At 37.8% G+C, this 18,374-nt stretch overlaps 1 protein-coding gene across 3 annotated transcripts in view; it reads right to left on the bottom strand.

Moving 5' to 3' along the window:
• The window catches only part of PXDN (peroxidasin), a 124,306-nt gene that overhangs the window by 60,659 nt on the left and 45,273 nt on the right, over positions 1 to 18,374 (bottom strand). For 2 of the 3 annotated variants that reach the window (XM_004477673.4, XM_071211847.1), the window contains exons 2-4: positions 10,349 to 10,420; positions 9,293 to 9,364; positions 2,708 to 2,779 (exon numbers count right to left, since the gene is read on the bottom strand). In XM_004477673.4, the coding sequence (XP_004477730.1) occupies positions 2,708 to 2,779; positions 9,293 to 9,364; positions 10,349 to 10,420 (216 nt within the window). The remainder of the gene's footprint in view (positions 1 to 2,707; positions 2,780 to 9,292; positions 9,365 to 10,348; positions 10,421 to 18,374) is intronic. The other variant, XM_004477674.5, reaches the window with a different exon arrangement.

The following is an 18,374-nucleotide window of genomic DNA, read 5'->3' as shown; positions in this document are numbered from 1 at the left end:
CCTCTGCCAAGCAGCTGGGGGGAAATGAAGGACCAAAGATAGGAACTGACTTTCCCAAGTCCATTTGGGTAGTTGCTTAATGCAAATCCACATTTCCTAACACTAGCCAAGCACACTATAATTTTTTTTTTTTTAAAGAAGGCACCAAGGCATTTTACTAAAGCCCATCACCGTGGCAGCCCACAGCCTTTACGATACAGACACATTTAAAGTGGCAATCCAAAGTGATGTGTGAAAAGAACCTCACAAGGAGCCTCCAGTAGATAATCCAGAATCCCCTGTGGCGGGGAGGGCTCTGCTGCTTTACCTTTTGGTTCTGTGACTCAGATAAGCTAGATACTGGCTCATCAGGACCCTAGTCTAAACTGCTCACAGAGACTCCAGGCTTTTCAATTTCATCCCAGCCTGGCAGGAATGCGCCTCCTCATCTGAAGGGGATCCACTGGATGAAGTCGGGCGAGACGTTCCAGAACAAATGGCCCCTCCTCCTGTACTCACAGCCCTCCGTGCACAGGTCAGTGCACCCGGCTCTAGGTCTTAGTCCTCATAGCCTCTTTCTCTCCCTCAGAAACTCAACCATGTTGACTGAGTAAAACAAAAGCCACAAAAGCTGAGACTCCTCACTAAACTAATCCTGATTTTCAAGGCAGCTTGACTCAAGATCCATACCCACAGTCATCAGAATGTTGAGACAAAAAATTCAGCATTTAGGTTTTCCAGTCCGATGGATCATGAGAATTCTTTTTTTTTTTTTTTTCATTTTACAGCTCCTCCCACCTCCCCAGACCTACTCCCAAAGGGTTTTAACTACTTTTAACCAAATGGTTTCAGAACAGTGACTTAGCTGTAATTTACAGCATGGAAAATAAAACACAGACATTCAACTAATGGGATCAATGCATGAATATGATACGAAATCTAAGTCAGAGGTAGATCTGCAAATAGCTACAGAGTTGCAAATTCTAATTATGACTGGTCCTTTGGAAACATTAGTTTACATAAATGCTTCTGCAGAAGCACATCATAAACCACAGGATCAAAAGACAATTTCTTAGTGGCCATGGTGGCTGCTGGGGGTAGGGAGTGGGAGGAAGAGATGAGATGTGGGGGCGTTTTCGGGACTTGGAGTTGTCCTGGGTGGTGCTGCAGGGACAGTTACCGGACATTGTATGTCCTCCCTTGGCCCACTGGGAGGAATGTGGGAGAGGTGAGCTATGGTGTGGACCATTGACCATGAGGTGCAACGGTGCTCAGAGATGTATTCACCAAATGCAATGAATGTCTCATGATGATGGAGGAGATTGTTGTTATGGGGGAGGAGTGGGGTGAGAGGAGTGGGGGGTATATGAGGACCTCATATTTTTTTAATGTAATATTAAAAAAATAAATAAAGACCAAAAAAAAAAGACAATTTCTTCTGCCATGGCAATGCAGCACTGCCTGGCTTTGGTCATCTAACTACTTCATAGCTGCCATTTCTATTTTCTACCCAGACTTTTCCCCTTTCTTCAATAATCCTCAGCTACTGCTAATCTTTTCAGCACTTAAGAAATTTTAGCCATGACTTTTTAATGGTTCGCTATTATCTTATTGACCCATCTTATGCTAAAAACTTATTAAAAACAATAACTGCTACTTTATAAACTCTCCCTAAACCTAGATGCCTTCTCACTGTTCCCATGCAGTTTTGTTATGATCTAAACTTCTTGTTTCATTCTCTCTGAAGCAGATTATCCAAACCCTTATACACAACTTCTCCTCAAAATATATTATATGCCTCATAAAACAAGCACAGGAAAGCTGCTCTTACTTGAATGAATAAATACTTGTTTATATATATATGTACATTTATAAATTACAAGGCTTCAGATTGAGTTCTCTCCCCAGCTCTGCCTTAAATTCTTTGAAAATATTTCTGTGCCCAGTCAACAAATGAAACTTGAAAAAAAAAATGTACAACAGAAAAATACCATGCTGCATTACAACAAACTTCAGCTGTTTTCCATCCACTTTAGTAAAACTGTAGCTAACTTGAAACTCCTCAGTAACTGGCTTGTCTAATTTAGTGAAACTGTCCAAGTAAACAAATCAGGGGGGGAAAAAAACCTTTAAACAGGACATTCTATGAAAAAACAAACATGCTGACTTCATAACAAAGCATGATTTCAGTGATGCCAAAAAAGCACAAGAGTATTTAATTAAATCCCATGTAGACTAACTATAAATATATGAACTCTGATAAAGTTAGTTTTCTCTAATGACATCATGAGTGAAGAAAGTAAAATGCATTATGTGCAGAGTCACAGAAAGGGAGGCCTGTACAACAAAAGCAAACCCCTCTTCTCCCACTGGTATGGCTACTTTGACCACAAAAAAACTTTACTTGCTCTCATTTTTTCATGTCTCTCTCCCATTAAATTGTGAGCAGCACCAAGAAAGGGAATTTGTCTTCTTCTTTGTATCATGAATGCATGCCACAAGATGTGATGTATAGTACAAACTCAATAGAAGTCTGCTAAATGGATGTATGGATGGTTGGAGTGATGGTCACTTGATTAGATGGATGACTAGTCAATCACTGCATTTTCATTTTCATGAACATGTTACTGGGTTTGATTACCAATATCCCGTTGAGTATAGACAGGCATCATGCAAAAAGGCAGGTGACAGCAAAGAAACTAAAGCTCAGAAGAGAAAGGGCACTTACAGTTGCTCTAGAGAGGCAAGTCCCTTAAATGCTTGCCTGTCAATTGACTGGATTTCATTCTTGTACAAATAGCTGAAACAAGAAACATTGGGGAGGATTAGCACACAAACAAGAGGTAATCACTTAAGATGGAAAAGAAGAATTAAGGTGACACATGGAGACAAATTTAACATTAATGATTGTATTAGAATACAAGCAAAACAATTACACAGTAAGTGTGGTGGCTCCTCTCACAGAGGTTCCGCTTCCCTCTCTAAAAGGAAAAGAGGATGGATCAAAAGAAAATGGTCCAAACTGGAGGTGGTCAAACCACTCCTATTTGTTGTTAGATCATTTATAGATCCTTAAACTATGGCTCATGAATTGTCGCCAACACATTTGCTTTAGGCAAAATAAAACCACTTCTCCACAAACGTGTAAACTGTTCATTATAGGAAAAAAAAAAATGCATTAAATATAAAATTCTACAGCTGACACTGACAGAGTATTGAAATACCCAGAAATAATTTGGGGAGAAAAGAACATGAAAACGAAATGGTGTTCGGAATTACTCACACATCCAGAATGCCATTCTTGTAAAACAGAAGCAAGAATATTCCAGAAGGATCACATAAGCTGGCCCACCACCTATTTTTGTATGGCCTGAAAGCTAAGAATGGCTTTTACCTTTTTAAATAGGTGAAAAAAGTCAAAAGAAGAATATTTTGTGGCACGTGAAAATTATATGACATTCAAATTTCCGTGTCCATAAAAAACGTATTGGACACAGCCATGCTTGATCTTTTACATGCAGTTAAGAGCTACCTTTGTGCTATGATGGCAAAGTAGGTGTAACAGAGACTGTATGACTCACAAAGTCTAAAATATATATATTATCTGGCTCTTTACAGACGAACTTTGCCAACATCTGACCCAACCTACCAAGGATGAAGATTTTCATAGCAAAGGTTCACAATTCCAAATTACCCTAATTCCAAAAAGAACCACAAAACCGTATATGTAGAAGATAGCCATCTATCTTGGACATGACTTGGTTTCAGCATTATTTTCCTCATAACACAATTCCGTAGCAGCAATGTTCCAATGAACTCCCAAACTTTTGTTTTGAACCACTAGAACATTTCTATACTCAGATACATAGTGACACCTAGTGCCACTGCTCCCTGTGCTCAATATGGCTGTATCTTTGATGCTGTCAGGTGTACAAATCAGAATCCACTGTTTTTCCTACATTTGACTGGAGGCAGAAATTTCTTTTCAAATTTGTTCCTTAGTGGCTGAGTTTTCACATACCTCTGCACCAAACACACATTTTTTTTTGTCTTAATATTTATAATACTGTCTACTTCATAAGTAGAGGGCGATGTGTTTTAATATATTTAGATTAATAATGTTTGACACTGAGCCAAGTTTAAAAGAACCTGCTCTGCATTCTTTCATAGTTGCAAGTCATATAATTAAGGTCTCGCTTCTCCCTCTCTCTGCATTTTGCTAAGGTTGCTTCACAAAGACTTGGAAACTCTAACACAAACCAGCCAGGATTTTCCTTGCAATTGATAGCCCAGTGCTAGCACTGGAGACACAGTGTGGCAGTTACTTCATATTGCTGCATGCTTTTGAATCCTTGAGCTGCTACCTATTGGCCAAGTGATGTTGAATAGGATAGTTAACCTTTCCATGCCTCAGTTTATTCTGTAAAATGGAGATAACACAGGAGGGCTAATAAAGTTAAATATAGTAATATGTTTAGAGTACTTAGAGTACTGCCTGGCACATGGTAACGACTGTTCAGATGTCTGTTATTATTACTCTTGTGAAAGGTTATTCTGAATGTAGGTTTCCGTGCCCACTTTATAAAAACAAAACAAAGAGCCACACTAACATCACAATGCATGTACTTTAAAACATCAGGGTAAAGGAGTTCTTTTAAAGAGTCTATAAAACAATAGAATCAAACTAATGAGTGACTGCATGCTTAAAGACACTGGAGCATAATTTTCTTCATAAGAATAATTGGGTGTTGGTCATCTATCAATAAATTATAATTAATTTTCTACTTCATAGACATGACCCTTTGAGAACGAGTTCTAAATATTTCAAGAGTTAATTTCATATTAGGAGATATGAATTAAGAGAAAGAATTCTGGCTTTAGAAGTAAGTAGGGATCCTGGAATTACAGGAATATTTAACTTCTAAAGGTGTACTTTGGTATTCACTATCTATACAAGGCTGAAATAATCAATAAAATTTAGAAGAGTTCTTACACGTTTAAATTACACCATTACATAATCTCCTAGATCAGTGCTTATCAGAATGTAGTCTACCAATTACACCCATGGGAGAAGGCGGGTGGGAATTCCAAATAGCGAGGTCATGTTGGTATACCAGGATTCATTCTTGCCACAGCTCCAGCCCCTGCTCTTTAGCTTTTTTATCATCCATGACCCATCCCACCTTTACTAGTGACCTAGTGCTTTATCCCCAGCTCCAGGATCTGTGGTATCTCTTGCCACTGGGTATATGGAGATGCTTTTGTAGGATAGAAAGGAGAAAGGTTGGAGCATGCATGCTTTGAGAGTAAGTTATCAACAGATGAGGCTTAAAAAGTATTCTTCAAAAGAAATTTACTCATATGTATCAATAAAATTGATTTGTTAAAAAAAAAAGAGAGAAGGGCTTAAGCAAAAAACAGAGTATCTAAATGATGTAACATTAAAAATGTTTGCAGAGTAAACACTAAGTTCCTCTTGAGTAATTAAAAAGCACAAGAAAATAAAATAACCAAGCTATTAAAACACACACACACATACACATTACAAATCCTGGCTATCAGCTAACTCAGTCTGCATTTCAAGAAATCAAAAGCTCCCTTCTGGAATTTGCACAGCATTTGAGTCAAAAAAAAAAAAAAAAAAAACAAAAGCAAGGAAAGAAAAAACACTCCAAGTATAAAGAAAAGGTCTATCTCTCATTTTTAAAATGAATAACAATAGCCAAAATTAATATTCTATGTCAAAAATGACGGATAAAATGTTTATGCATAATACTTTCAAACATCTTCATTAAGGAAAAGATATTTAAATAGACATATTTCATGTTAGCTCTGCGGCTAACAACCACTGATACATCTAAAATCTTAAGAGATTTCAAAATACATACCAACATTAAAAATAAGATTTTGTTTTGGGAAAAAAAAACAATATAACTTAAGATGTTTAGGTTCGCTCATGACATAAATTTCCAACAAAAATCATTGATATAAATTCTTCATTAAAAATGGGTATATTTGCCGCTGATTTATAGATGTGATAGCGGCTGAAAGCAGTCGCCTAGGGTTATAATTGAAAATAGAAAGAAAACTAGAGGATAAACTGGGACTGTATCACATGGTGAACTTGGTGGTGGGTGAGGAGCGTGGTTACTAGTACAAATACAAGCGTGTTCTCCCATGAACTTGAACATATGTCACTATTACAAGGTGTTGGTAATATGGTGATAGATGGGGAAAATACATAAGGGAACTTTCGGGCCAAGGTTACTGGCTACACTACTATTTTTCCATCAGTTGCAACAAGGGGATTGTATCAATGCTAAGAACCAACAATAGGGGCATATAGGGAGTATGGCACTTTTCTTTTTGGGGTAGTAAAATCCTAAAATTGACTGTGTGATGACAGCACAACTCTGTCATTACACTGAAAGCCACTGAATGTACATTTTGGACGGAGTGTACAAAAGATGGGACTGTACAGAACAGTGAACCCTGCGGTGGATGATGGGCTGTGGTTAACATTACCTCATGATTTCATGATATATAACAAATGTATAATACTATTACATGATGTTACAATAGGGTGGTACATGGGGAAAATACACCTAAGGTAGGTATGCACTGTAGTTAGTAGTAATATTTTAATATTCTTTCATCAATTGTAACAAAAGTAACACACTAATGCAAAGTGTCTACAACAGGCGGGTACATGAGAATACTGCATGTTTTTGCATGGCTTTTGTAGAAAGCTATACCTTTTCTAATTTAAAAAATGGGACTGTATAACACAGAGAACACTGGTGGATGATGACTCTAGTTAATAGAACAAATATAAAAATGTTTTACATGAACTGGAAAAATTGTACATCACTATTAAAAGTTGTTAATAATAGGATGGTATATAAGAAAACATATGCCTAATGCAAACAATGGATTATAGCTAAAAGTAATGTTTTAATATTTTTCATCACATGTAACAAATTTACCACTCCGATGCTAAGTGTCAATAAATAGGGGGTGTATGGAGTATGGGGCTTTCTTTTTAGGGTAATGAACATGTTCTTATATTGTTTTAGTGATGAATGTACAACTCTGATTATCCTGAGAACCATGGATTGAACACTTCGGGTGGATTGTATGGTGTATAAATATATTTCAATAAAACTGCTTAATAAAAAAATGATCAAAAAAAGTTGTGTGTCATGTAAGCATCATTAGGGCAGAAAACATGATGTAGAGGAAATGGCATTAATGTAGGAGCCAGAGGCTTGAATTCTAGTCTTGTTTCTGATATATCCAACTTCCGAAGCCCCTTGGCATGTCTGGACCATCTTCCATTATCTGGAGAATTAAGGGCTTGAGTTGCATGATCTCTGCCATCCCTTCCAGATGGAATATTTTTTGATAATATGACTTTATGGTGTATCTTTTCATATTTCTAATATCCATGCTCACGTCTCAGTAGGGGCTCCATTAATGAAGATGACAATTACAATGACAAAAATAATGTGTACGATGATGATGAATAAAGAGACAAATTAAAGGTCAAGTCTGCCCTGGACCATGCAAGGCCATTCCAAGTCTCTAGATTATAGTTTATCTTGTAGCCTGAAGTAAGCATTTAGTAAACCCTACTTGGATATTGTGGCAGTTTGGGATTACTTTATGAATCCCCAAAAGAGAAAGATTATGTTTGTAAACTAATTTATTCCTTGGGGCGTAATTCCCTTCAGTTGAGGGGCCTTTGATTAGATTACCTGGTAAGATTAATTTAGGGCTTTTGATCTGACTGTGTCAGTGGGCATGACTCAGGTTGAGTCCCCGCCCCCTTGCCTGGTCTGATATAAATGGACTCACACAGACAGACAGACACAGGAAGAGAGAGCTCTGTCCTTTTTGATCCTGCCATGTGACAGAAAGGAGAAGGTCCAAACAGCGGAGGTCCCTGCAGAGATGGGCCATTTGCCTGAGAGCTTACAGCTGAACTGGGGAAGAGAGCAGAACAGAGACTGATATAGGAGGCCCTAAGAGTCTAGCCCTATGACCCCTGCAGCGGAAATCAGGGAGGAAGGGGAGCAGCTGAGCCTGAGGGAGGAAGCTCAGAGGAGAAGGGACGATCAGGCTGAGATCGCCAGCCATCTTGCTTCAACATGGCTGCTGACTGCAGCGGTGCCTTGGAATGGGTTTTCACAGCCTCGTAACTGTAAGCTTTTATCCAAAGTAAATCCCCATGATGAAAGCCAACAGTTTTCTGGCACTTTGCATCATCACTCCTTCAGCAGATTAACACAGATACTAACTAGGGTCTGGGAACCTGAATTCTAGATCCTATGTAGAGAACTCCTAAATCCTGCAATAGTATAGCTACTTGTTAAGATCAGGGTTCCAATGCTAGTTTGTGATCTTGCGCAAGCTATTTAATCCCTCTAAGCTTCTATATATTTTTTATATGTCCAGCAGGAATGATAATAATTAAACCCATCTTGTAGAATTATTGCAAGGATTAAAAGAAATAATGTATTTTAAAATGGGTGTATTTGAAAAGTTATCTACGTTTTAAAACTATGAATAATTTGCTAAAAACATATGACATAAACTTCTCATCTTTCTAGAATGAGGAATTAAATCTGAGTGTTTTTCTTAATCCTCTCTTTCTTTAAAAGAAGTGCCTGTTAAGGGTATTAAATCAGCACTTCTTAAGAGAGGTCATTTCTAAACTACAAAGCTGACTTTATCCAACAGAAGATTTTTAAATGAAAATAAATTAATTTTCAAATGTAAAATATTTAACTACATAAAAATAAGAAGATGTGAAAGCCACTCAAGAATCCTGGGAAAATAAGTAGGAATTGGTAACATTCCAATGGGATTTGTAATTTATATCCTTATATTTCTCCTACAGCTGGAAAGGTCCTAAGTGACATTGCAATTCAAAATTGCCATGAAAGCTTTTATTCTGCAAAAGATATGCCAGCTCTTCATATTAGCAACCAAATATAAGTACCACCTCCCATCTCAGAAATCTTTGATTTTTACTCCTAAAATGATTCTCAGTGGCTACGCACTTTAATTATATTCAACCTATTTTACTTAAGGCTTAACAGCTAAACACTAAAAATCATATCACATAGCACTTTATACTGACAGCAAGCAATTTTAACAATCCCAGCCAAAACTGCACTCACCTGAAAATAAAATCTCTTTCAATGAATATATTTACAGTAATTCACAGTTGGTAATTTAGCTCAATGATTACATAGTCCAAATATAGATAACATGCACTTGGGGGTTAAAAAACTAATCGTGCACTTACAGATATTTTAAATTTTCCAAGTCTTCGAAAGATCTACTAGGTATCCGCTTGATCTGATTATTGTTGAGGAGCCTATAAAAAAGTTTTAATAAGAATTAAAAATATCAACCTATACTAAAAACACTAAATTAACACAATAAATGCATTTTCAGTATTTAACCCTTGTGATTACAAATTTTCCCAAGTAACGAATGCCCATATTCACCACCTTTGATACAATAGAAAAATAATTCTTGCCTATACAAAAGAATATATACCTTTATTCTGCTATGCCTTAGATTTTCTACTTTAATAAGGATCATGGCCAATTTATAGGCAGTCATAGAAATATGGGGTGGTCTAACCAGATGTTTTATTAAAGGTAGGTCATCTAGTTCAATGAACCATTTATTTTTACAGATAAGGATACTGATTTGCAGTGTAGCTAAGTGCCCATGGAGGTCTACAGGTAATTGGTGATCCAGTTCCTGCTTTCCATTTCCCCGTGCATTCCCATTTGCCAATCACTCACTGTCCTGATACAGAAGAGCGGATTCAAATAAGCCTTCCAGTGTGCTGACTCCATTGTAAACCAATCAAGCAGTGGATATGCCTGTTTCCTTAGACTTCCTACCCTTGGAGGCCTAACTACTGGGGCATAAATAAATTGCACTGAAAGGTCTTGTATGTATGCGCTGACCTCAGGAGGGCACTACCCTTCCCGACCTTACAGTCAAATGGAATCAAACCTCACCAACCAGCAAAAATTGATGCTACAAACAATTACTCAAAGGAAGAGGAGAAAACTTGGCTGTTTTTATGTATTACACCCAATATATAATAGGTATGTAGATGGACAAGACAGACAGGTGGACAAATCAAAGAATCCCAGAGTCCTGGCATTTTAATTTGCCTATTCTTTTCTGCTCTTCAGTGTCACTTTTTCCCATTCATGCCCACTTCTTGTGAACAATAGGGGACTGGCCATACTCTTTCTGATAGATTTAAAGGTAAATAATACAATGGTTTCTATATGTATTTTTCCCCATCGGTGAAAAATAGACTATTTCGACTTACAATGTATTCAAGTTTCTCAGCCGTCTGAAGGCCCCAGGTTGGATCTCTCTAATTCTGTTAAAGCGAAGATCCCTGTGAAGAAACAAGAAATGCATTTATACGTGAGAGAAGCCTGCAGTCATCTTACTCTTTGCTTTTCCTAAATATTCAGTTTCAAAATTGCGGGAAGGCACTTAAAAGCACTCCGTCTACTCCTTGGAGGATTCCTCTTTTTTGCTGAGGTTAACATGGATAAGAACATCCATCAGAATGACAGATCGACGATATCCCATTACAGAAATTTGTTGAAACAAAAATTATGGCATAATAGAAAGTTACATTAACTCACTGGCTAGGTCCCACCTTCTGCCAAACCACTGTAAAATTTAATATAAGTCTTCAGATAATAAACAGGGGTTAGCTGTACATATGGCAAGAAGAGCCCTCCGCAGTCCAGCCAGCTGTGCAACTATGTAAACATTTTAGCTTTTACTCCAGCAATTTCAGGAGCTGGAATTCATTTGTTTATCCGCTAACTACCTAGAATGGTATTTTGTTGAGGAAGTTTATTTAGACCGAATGTCTCAAAACCACAAAGCTTTAATTAAACATGTGACTCAGGAAAATAAAGATTACCTAATATATGCAGTTTTAATCTAATGTTTCGAAAAAGGTATATTGAATTTAATAAAATGTGCACTGATAAAGCAGTTATTCATTCCCCCCCCCACCCCCCCAGAGGAGAGCATACCCGAACAGCCCAAGTGAGACCCCAATTTGACACAGAGACTCAAAGCCTGAGCTGACCCTTCAGAAGTGAGAAACACATTGCTGCTTGCAGACTGAACTCCCTCAGGCAGAGAGAGAACGTAGGAAAACTCTGAGCCATGCAGAAAGCAGGTTCAGTGGCACGATAATCAAGGTAATGTCAAAAAGCCATGAAAGCAGCCAAGAGAGGTGAGGAAGGACAGAAACTTCTGTTTTGACCCTCCTGAGAAGGCCCATCTCCAGTGTGAATTCATAACTACAAAAGGTAGCACGTATGAAAGGCATAATGAGACACACAACGATCAGTTCCCTCATCAAATGAGTTTTAGAAAAATCCAAATTGCTTATTCACAGGTCCAACTCATCGAACAGAGCCCAGTAGAAATGCCGGGGTAACTTGTGGTCCAAATCAAAAACTGGATGTTGCTATTACGAAATTTACTGAGCTCTTTTAATGGTTATCATTTTTTTAAGGAATCTGTTTATTTTGAGCTAACTTAATAATTTTAAGTGATTTACAGAATCCAATTTGGTTTATGGTTCAGTAAGAGGCTTCCTAAAAAGTATTTGTTTAGTTCATTAAAATTAACTGTTTAGCTTAGAAGTCAACAAATGAATTGTGGTACATTCCAACATTTGCTTCATTGCTTTGGGTCAAGTTCCTGAGAAGGAGAGGGTCATTTTTCTTTCTGTTCACCCAGGTAATCAATGTCATGTTTGACCCATGTTTCCAAACTGCAGACACCTCATTCTGGTTTGCTTCCTTCCATGATTCTCAATCTACCAATATATTCTCTCCATGAGCACCCTCGATGCCCACCCTGACATGTTTGTTTTTAAATAAATGGGAATTTAATTTATATTCATATTCAGAATAGCACAAGTGGTTCCAAATTGGGAAAAGTTAAATTGGTGGTGAAAGCCAGAAAAATCAAAGGAGGAAATTGGTTGGGGGGGGGGGGAGTGAAAAATCAACTCAACCAATGGATGAAGATTTTAATGAAAAAACATTCAACATATAAAATATGGATCAATTATTTATAAGGAAAGAATGTTGACTAGCTAAGGGTTGAGTCTGAACACCAATGACTGGAAAAAAGCTCTCTTATCTCACATAAAACAAATATGAGCTTCATAGCATTTGAGCAGATATACCCTGCACAGACACTAGAGAAAATTTTCTCCTGGAATACCATACCACATGATACCATTTTAAAACTGGAATCATTTTAGACATTTTCTAATCAAGAAACCAAACATCAGCTCCAAAGTAAAGCTGGAGGGGTGAGCACCAACACATTTTTACTCCCTGTTTCCTGTTAAAATCCATGCTCAAATGACAAGGAGGAGACAGTGGTAGCAACATTTTGGAAGCTATAAAAGCAGGCCAAGGAGGGATATAGGACTTTACAATTTAAAGTTAAAACCTAAGCAGACTGCACGAAAAGGTACAAACCAATCTTAATCATGTGGCAAATTCATTCCCAAATCTCAAAATGGTGTCACCAAATCCTCTGGTAGAAAGTACCTGACCATTTATCCTAGGTAGAGGGTAAAGAGAGGGTTCTCTTTCCAACAAAAGGAGAATCTTTGCAGATAAACTGAAACTAGAAAAAGAACCAAATTGAAATTCTAGAACTGAAAGCTACAATAACTGAAATGAAAAAATCACTGCATAGGCATAACAACATATTGGGTACCAAAGAAGAAAGGGGGAGTAAACCCTAGGGCAGAACATTGGAAATTACCCAGTCTGAAGAACAGAGAAGAAAATATATTTATACACACAATATTTACACACATACATAAATAGATATATTTATGTGTGTGATTTAGTTTTCTGTCTGATACCACAGCACAAGAGCTAGAATGACTTCACCAAATTATAATATGGGTTTGGAACGATGTGACTTAAAATCTGGGCTGTGTATTGTACAGACATCACTTTTGGGGATCCTGGGGAGGCCTCAGAAACAGTGCTGCTCCCGGACAACTGAAAGCGCTATAGAAGGACGGAGGAAAGGAGGGAGGTAGGGAAAGAGGGAGGAGAATTAGAACCAGGTTAGGGGAAACTCCTTTTTTGGCCAACAAGAATTCAGAAACAAGAATGATGGCCACAAGTAAAACCTGGGCATTTATAATCTATAATGGGAAACTGTAGTCTGTAAAGCAGCCCTCTTTATCACTTTCAGCCCCTTCCTCTCTACCTGGGACCCATGATCTGTCATAGTCTCCCATTTTTTGCCCCTCCCTACCTGAATAAATTATTGGCCTAACTCAAAAAAAAAAAAAAAAGAATGACTAAATAATTTGTTTAAAAGTCACTCATTCTGTAAGTAGCAGAGTAAAAATGAAATTAAAATCAGCCCAGGGGTGGCGAATGTGACTCAATCAATTGGGCTCCCATCTACCATATGGGAGGCCCTGGCTTCATGTCCTGGAGCCTCTTTGTGAAGCCAAGCTGGTCCGCACCCTGTGTGGAGAGCTGACGGCCTGCACCCGTGGAGAGCTGGTGCTACAAGATGACGCAACAAAGGGAGACAAGCAGACACAGAAGAACGTGCAGCAGATGGACACAGAGAGCAGACAGCAAGCAAGTGGCAAGGGGGAGGGGGGAATAGATAAAATAAAAATAAATCTTAAAAAAAAAATATCAGCCCAGGACTCTTTTCTTAGCACCAAACTGCTGCCATTAGAGGTCTCCAAGAAGGTTTTAATCCGTGCTCATAGAGTATATAAGCTACCTTCCTCCCATCCCTCCAGCACTTACATTCAAGGGTTTTTCAAAATTTTATAGTGCTGCTTCTTCTGACCTACTTAAGGATGTTAGGAAGCCAATAACAAACCCTGTCAAGTTTAAAGAACAGCCTGGAATAACTATTAAAAATGAAATAAGAATTTTTCAAATTAGATTCTCAAAAACAGAATTCAGATCAATTTACACTTCATTTTTTTAAAAAAACTAGGAAACTTCTCTAAGGCAAAAACATTTTCATTTTGTTGTTTTTTTGTTTTGTTTTTGCCTGTGTTCTTCTGCAAAATGTTGATGGACCCAAAAGCAAAAAAAAAGGTTAAGAGTTGTACTGTTTGGCATCAAAGTACAAATTCATAATTCATTACACCACCATAGAATAATAAGAGAGCTAAAAGGAATTTAGAGATTAAAGTTTTATTTTACTCCCTTTTAGGACTTATTTACTTTAGAATACCTTTTACTGTAACAGCTAACAGGTAAACCACTCAATAATGTTTAATATAATCATAAAAAGTTATTATGGGTCATTAAAGACTGTATTATAAAGTACATTTTACTACAATCTTCAATAATACTGATTTTTAAAACAAGATAATGTTGACTATTTTCCTATTTACCAAGTGACTAGTGGTTTCATTATTTTTTTAAATTATTGTAGTAAATACGCACCTCAAATATACACCCATTTTAACCACATTCAAGTGTATAATTCAGTAATATTAATTACATTCACAATATTCTGCTACGATCAATGATATCCATTACTCCTATTTTTTCATCACTTCAAACAGAAACTTTACCAGTAAGCTGTAAAACCTCTTGGTCCACCCATCACCCACCTCCCACCCACACCCCTGGTAACCTATAAAGTATTATCTGCCTCCACGAAGTTTACTTTTTCTAGGTATTTCACATAACTGGGATCATACCGTATTTGTCTTTTTGTGTCTGCCTTATTTCGTGCAACACCAAGTGACATGTCGTTTATTTTTTAATCTAAAAAAATTAAGAATGATCTTCAACAAATTCAAAATTATACACTATATTCCTATTTAGTTTGAGAACCAATAGTAATTCAATTATATATGTATTTTTTAGATTTATTTTATTTCTCTCCCCTTCCCCACCCCACCCCTGTTGTCTGTTCTGTGTCCATTTGCTGCATGTTCTTCTTTTTGTCCGCCTATGTTGTTGTCAGTGGCATGAGAATCTGTGTATCTTTTTGTTGCGTCATCTTCCTGCATCACCTCTCCGTGTATGCGGCGCCATTCCTGGGCAGGCTGTACTTTCTTTCGTGCTGGGCGGCTCTCCTTACGGGGTGCACTCCTTGTGCGTGGGGCTCCCCTATGTGGGGGATACTCCTGCATGGCACAGCACTCCTTGTGCGTATCAGCATTGCGCATGGGCCAGCTCCGCATCGGGTCAAGGAGACCCAGGGTTTGAACCGCAGACCTCCCATGCAGTAGACAGACGCCCTATCCACTGGGCCAAGTCTGCTTCCCAGTAAGTCAATTATAGATTGAAATTTAACCATGTCAAAGCATCAAAACTCAACAAAAATTCTTCTATGATATGATGTGGTTAGACATCTAATATCTGTTGCTAACAAGAGCCAGCATATTATTTGCTTAATGTCTAAACTACAAATAACACATTTTGTATGTGAATTGTTTTTATTCTCAATACATCTGTGTTACTAGTTTCTCTTTATAATCTGGATTTTTTAATGTATTTGGATATCTTTACATGTTGCATAAGAAGTTGGATCACATTTGGATTATAACTGTAAAAATCATTTGAGGCTAAGTGCAGAATTAGCTTCAATTTTATGCTCCCCATTAAACTTGCAGAACTTCAACAAGTGTTCTGTATGCTTATATTCATATTCATTGTGGATATAAGTAAAATAGTACAAACCACTGATATTGTGGTTCTTTGATGAGCTTCCTACCTGGACGTCAGCATATTCAATACAAACCTAAAAGCTCTGGAACTGTTTTGCTAGAGAAAGGGAAATAGTTAAAGGAATATTTTATTGAGTTTAAAAATTAGAATTATAACAGATGCAATACCCCCTCTAACAATATGAATTCTGGAACACCACTACCAGACACTAATGGCTCTAAAACTACGATCTGGGAAATGATGGATTGCCCAACATGCCTTCCCTATTCAACTGCTTACCATACGTTTTAAAACTGCAGATTTACTACTGTTGTAGAATTTATGAAATGACATTCTAACTCCAGCTCTTTGATTTTGAGTAATATTTATCAGGCCTAAAATTATTCTTTTTTTGGGGGGGCGGGGTACTAACGAATGCCATTTAGACATTAAAAGAATAAATACTCAATGTTATTGATAACACTGTTCTTAGCACAGGAGGAATACAAATCTAATTCCATTGATTCACTGTTAGCATCTATCATAAGTCTTTTGATTTGATGCACAGTCACATTATATGGCACACAATTCTTAAGAGTCAATGATTATGGCTTCATGCCATTCATTCACTTTTTTATTTTTAAAATACTGTTTGAGGAGCAATTATAAGTTGGTCACTGTAAAGTGGAAACCCACTGAAGACTTGAAAGCCTCACCACAGTGGTGGCAGGAAAAATATGGAGAAAGTAGATGGGCTTGAGATATATTTTGGAGGTAAACTAAACAGACTGGCTGTGTGGTATGCAGGAAAGAAGGCTCTTTCTTACTTCAACTACTGATGAATATTAGCACCATTCACTGAGAACAGAGGGATGGAGGAGGTGGAGCAGATGGGAGACCGGTAGGAATCAAAAGTTCATTTAGGGCAGGGGTTCTTTTTTTTTTAATACATTTTTTATTTTTATTTTTTAAAAGATATCTATATTACACAAACATCACATAAAAAACATAGGGGGTTCCCTATGCACCACTCTCCACACCACCCACATTTACCCACGTTAACAACATCCTTCATTAGTGAGGTATATTCGTTGTAATTGATGAACACATTTTGGAGCACTGCCACGAAGCATGGATTATAGTCTACACTGCAGTTAACACTCTCTCCCACACAATTCTGTAAGTTATGGCAAGATATATCATGGCCTGTACCTGTCACTGTAATGTTAATCAGGACAATTCCCAAGTCCTGAAAATGCCCCCATATTATACCTGTTTTTCCCCTTTTCCTCCCCTCAGAACCCCCACTGGCTACTGCCTCCACATCAATGATACAATTTCTTCCATTTCTAGAATCACAGTAAGTCTATAATAGAATACCAGTAAGTCCGCTCTTGTCCATAGTTCATTCCCCAATCCTGAGGATTCTGGGATGATGATGCCCACTCCACCTCCAGTTGAGAGGAGGCTTCAGTCCCATACTGCTGATGGATGGGACTCTCCTGCTTGCAGTTGTAAACTCTCTCAGTTCCTTGGTACGGTGGCTGTCCATCATCACCTCCTTGTTAGTTATCCTAGGTGAGTCCAATGAACTGGAGAGTAGGTGTTGCAACCCTGTTGAGGTTCAGGGCCCAGTTGGCACATGGACAGTCCAGAGATTCAAGTCTCTTGGACGTACACCTACCAACTCCAGCACCAACTCTAGGTTCAAATAGAAGGGACAGAAGAGCCATGTGCAGGAAAACCACAACTGTTTCCAACTCTGTCATACTGGGGAGCACAAACTCCAAAGTAAGGCCCACTGACAAGGCACCAAACTCCTGAGCTATCTGCCCTGACCATAGTACCTGGGTGTCTCCAGAGTAGGGCAGGAGTTCTTAATCAAGGGGTCCATGGAAGATTTCAGGGGATCCATGAGCTTGAATTGAAAAAAAATTAATTTCTTATCTTTATTTTCTCTGACCTCTGATGTTGAGTGCCATAAAACTATCTGCTGCTACATTCTGGTTTTCACCTGACTGGCAAAGGGGTCCATGGAACAACAACAACAAAAAAGGTAAAGAACCCCTGATTTAGGGTATATTACGTTTGAGATGCCAGTTAGACCTCCAACCAGTGATGCCAAGTAAGAAAGTAGTTCTGGACCTCAGAGAAGTCCAGCATGTAAGTATAAATTTATGACATGGAAAAAAGCTGCACTTAAAATAACAGAAGCAGAAAAAAATCACTTGGGAAAAGGTATAGAAAGAGGACAGGGGAAGAGAAAAAAGAGAAAAGGAAAGCCTAGAGAAGTTCTGAAGATTACTATTCAGAGGAGCTAATAAAGGAGATGGAAAGGGGCAACCAGGGAGGTGGGAGGAAAACTGATGCCCCTGTCACTGAAAGAGGAAAATGCTTGCCAGAGGTGAAAGCTCAATTCTGAGAAGTTTCAAATGGACCTTACCAAATGACCCTCATTAATGTTTGCTGTAAAATGTTTTATCTGTATCTATGGAATGCACTATGTCCATATGAAAGTTAAAAATTTCTCAGGTAGGGAATCATTTCATAGATTCTCACTAGAAATTTTAAAAAATATATATGCTGAGATTTAACCCAGAAAATGCTACAACTCCTTGAAGGTTTAAATAGGTGACTCAT

Source organism: Dasypus novemcinctus, chromosome 25 (assembly GCF_030445035.2).
Source record: "Dasypus novemcinctus isolate mDasNov1 chromosome 25, mDasNov1.1.hap2, whole genome shotgun sequence".
Lineage (NCBI taxonomy): Eukaryota > Metazoa > Chordata > Mammalia > Cingulata > Dasypodidae > Dasypus > Dasypus novemcinctus.
The sequence above is the reverse complement of the archived record's forward strand: the minus strand, read 5'-3'. Positions and strand labels throughout refer to the sequence as shown.